This window comes from Galeopterus variegatus, unplaced genomic scaffold, assembly GCF_000696425.1.
Source record: "Galeopterus variegatus unplaced genomic scaffold, G_variegatus-3.0.2 Scaffold461, whole genome shotgun sequence".
NCBI lineage: Eukaryota > Metazoa > Chordata > Mammalia > Dermoptera > Cynocephalidae > Galeopterus > Galeopterus variegatus.
The window spans coordinates 551,005-554,164 of NW_007726572.1; the positions used below are offsets into that span (position 1 = coordinate 551,005).

The 3,160-nt window shown below is 37.4% G+C and overlaps 1 protein-coding gene across 1 annotated transcript in view; it reads left to right on the top strand.

Moving 5' to 3' along the window:
* Positions 1 to 3,160, top strand: part of LOC103587571 (chromosome unknown open reading frame, human C12orf55) — a gene marked incomplete at its 3' end in the record, with an annotated part of 124,558 nt that overhangs the window by 25,520 nt on the left and 95,878 nt on the right. Inside the window, exon 6 of the mRNA XM_008569066.1 lies at positions 1,427 to 1,570. Within this exon, the coding sequence (XP_008567288.1) occupies positions 1,427 to 1,570 (144 nt within the window). The remainder of the gene's footprint in view (positions 1 to 1,426; positions 1,571 to 3,160) is intronic.

Below are 3,160 nucleotides of genomic sequence, written 5' to 3' on the forward strand. Positions count from 1 at the left end.
TCGGATCCCACATACAGACCGGCCGCTCACTGGCTGAGCGAGGTGCGGGTGCAACACCGAGGGTTGCGATCCCGTTGCCGGTCCTGGTCTGGTACGGGTGCGACACTGAGGGTTGCGATCCGTTGCCGGTCACGAAAAAAGACAAAAAAACCCCCCAAAAAACTGATATATCCATGGATGAAATTGAGAATGTGAGATTCTGAGATATTTAAGTCACAGATTCTTATTTTCACTCCACTAATATTCCTTATAATAATATGTGGAGCACAGACCAAGTCTCCTCTTCTTATATTAAATCAAGTAAAAGGCAATATAATCTAATTACCCTTTGAGCTTTTGGGATATTTTTGAAGAAAGCATAAAGATTGAAAAAGTTAATGGCAGGAGATATATACATACATACATACATACATACATATATACATACATACATACATATATTCAAATAGTGTTTCCCAGTATAGGGTTTATGGGAAGAATATGTCAAAAGAGAATTGTCAGTAGATTTGAGGAGAAAAGTTATTTAGCAAGAATAGCACAAGAGGCCATTATATATATTCCTGCAGACAGACCAATATCAGTGGTGATCTTTTCTCTACTGTTTTGTTTCAAATTTTACTTTGGGAATAATTACACTGGTAATAGCACCATTTATGGAGTGCTTACAGTGTGCCAGACACTGTCCTAGCAGGTCATGTGCATTGTCTCTTTCTTCATAGCAGCACTGCTGTGATGTGATAAAATACCCATTTATAAATGAGAAAATTGAAGTCTGGAGAGGTAGAATGATACAGCCACCACTAAGTGGTAAAAATGGGACTGAAACCCAGTTTTATTTAATTCCAATCTTGGATGGTTTCTACTACGCATCACAGGCCCCAGGCTGTAACCCTTTTCCATTTTTTCCTACCTTCCGATGCCCGTTTATTTTCAGAATAATACACTGGTTCCAGGCCAACTAATAATGATTATATTCTTGGATTTAGTTCTGAGACTACCATTGGCACTTGATACGTATTAATAAAAATTAGCTGGAAGGCTTCAGGAGCTAAGAAGGAAGACATTCTAAAATGGCTATTTTGAGATTTTGAGTTCTCTAAATTATTCTTGTACTTTTTAAATGCTTGGGTTTTTCTTTTTTTTTTTTTTTGACTCATTGTTTATGGTATTTTTGGTTTAGGTAGTCAGCAACTTGCGCTTACAACTTATAATTTGATGATATCAAATATTGAGATTTTGAGTTCTCTAAATTATTCTTGTACTTTTTAAATGCTTGGGTTTTTCTTTTTTTGACTCATTGTTTATGGTATTTTTGGTTTAGGTAGTCAGCAACTTGCGCTTACAACTTATAATTTGATGATATCAAATACAATCATCATTATTAGCTTAAAATGAAAATCAACTCAGTGTGCCCTTTGTGTCTCAGGCCTTAGAATATCTCCTGTGGGCCAGCATCTGTATGGAATCCTCGGTCCCGCTGCTGTCCGTCAGGTACCTGACATGGAGAGCCACTCTTTACACGGCCGTTTGCCAGTGTTACTATGACTGCCAAGCTGGGATTCACGGAGAGGTACATTACCTTTTAATTCTCAAGTTTCCAATATTTTAAACTGCAGCTTATCCAGCATTTTCTTCTTTAGAGGCCTGCAAGAGAAAAAAAAAACCCCAAAACCAAAACCAAAAGACCACCAAAGAATTGAAATGAAGCAAAGACAAAAATCAAAGCTTTATTTGCAGAAATTTGCTTGGCTTTTTCATTCTGTTGATCTCTTGCTTTGCTTTCTGCTCTCTCCTTTATTCTCTGTTAACTTTCACCTACTTTGCTCCCCTTCTGGATAAAATTTGTGGCATCTTTCTTTGCTCACTTTATTCTCACATGCAAGCCACCACCTTCCCCGTTTAGTTCTGTATTACATGTCACCTACTATACAATTATCATGCTTTTTCTCTGCTTCCAGCCACCGTTTAATAATTCTATTTCTTGTTTTTCCTCCGTTCATGTACATCTTTAAACTGATTTCTTGAAATAAAACTTAACTGGTCAGGGCTTCTATTGACCTGTACAGTACCTCTCTGTAAATTAGAAAAGGCATCCTCTCTACAGTACATGGTACCTGGCTTGGTCTGTGGGTAGGGCCTTGGTGACAGTTAGAAATGGGCATCCTTTTCTTTGGGCCAACACATCCCTGCACCAGGTGCACAGTTTGGTAAGTGGAATGCAGGCTGGATTTCAGCTCTCACTCAACCCTTTGGCTGGAGATCCTGTGTAGGACAAGCCTTTGTAGCTGCACAAGTACCTGTTTATGTCCTGTCCACAACCATGAATAAATGACTGGGCCAGTTAATAGTTCCCTTATGTTTAGTTTTTCCTGCCTGAACTAATTCTGAAGGGTTGGATGGTCGTGGCCTGTAGGCAGAAGAATAGCCTAACTTAACCCTTGCGGGATACTTTTGTAGCCCAGGATACATTCTAGAAATTACTCACCATATATGTATAGTTAACTTTAGTGTACTAGTGGTGGCATCCTTTGTTCTATAGCTATTAAAATTATCAGGGAATGGAACATTTATGTAGTTTTGACCATTTGATTCCTATTGAGATTCTTCCTTATTGGAAATTTTAACCCTTTATGTATGTAATATTGTGGTTGGTCTAGAAGCATCTTCATTAAAAATTATAAATTACAAATGAAATATTTAAAAAATGGTAAAATAAATGACATGAACTCTTGTTATTGAACTCTTAATAACTTTTTTGGACGCTTTTGTTATTATCTCTGGAGAATTATAATAATGTTGATATGATTAAATAGGCAAACCTGCCTTCTTCCTTCTTTCCTTTCCTCAGATATTTATTAAATACTTTTTGTATGCTGGGTATCGGAGATACAAAAATGAATAAGACCCTTTAAGGACTCACAATTTAGTGGATAATGTGAACAATCGAATAGATAACACAGCATGTTATGGAAGGAAGGTTAGGATTTGAGAGGAGGTATGAGGACGGTTTTGTGTGTGTGCATGCATGTGCGTGTGTGCACCTGTCCAGCATGCATGCAATACCAGCATATTAGTTTGCTTTCTGTTGCTTACAACAAGAATACCCGAAACTGGGTAACTTATAAAGAAATGAAATTTATTTCTGACATTTTCGGAGGTT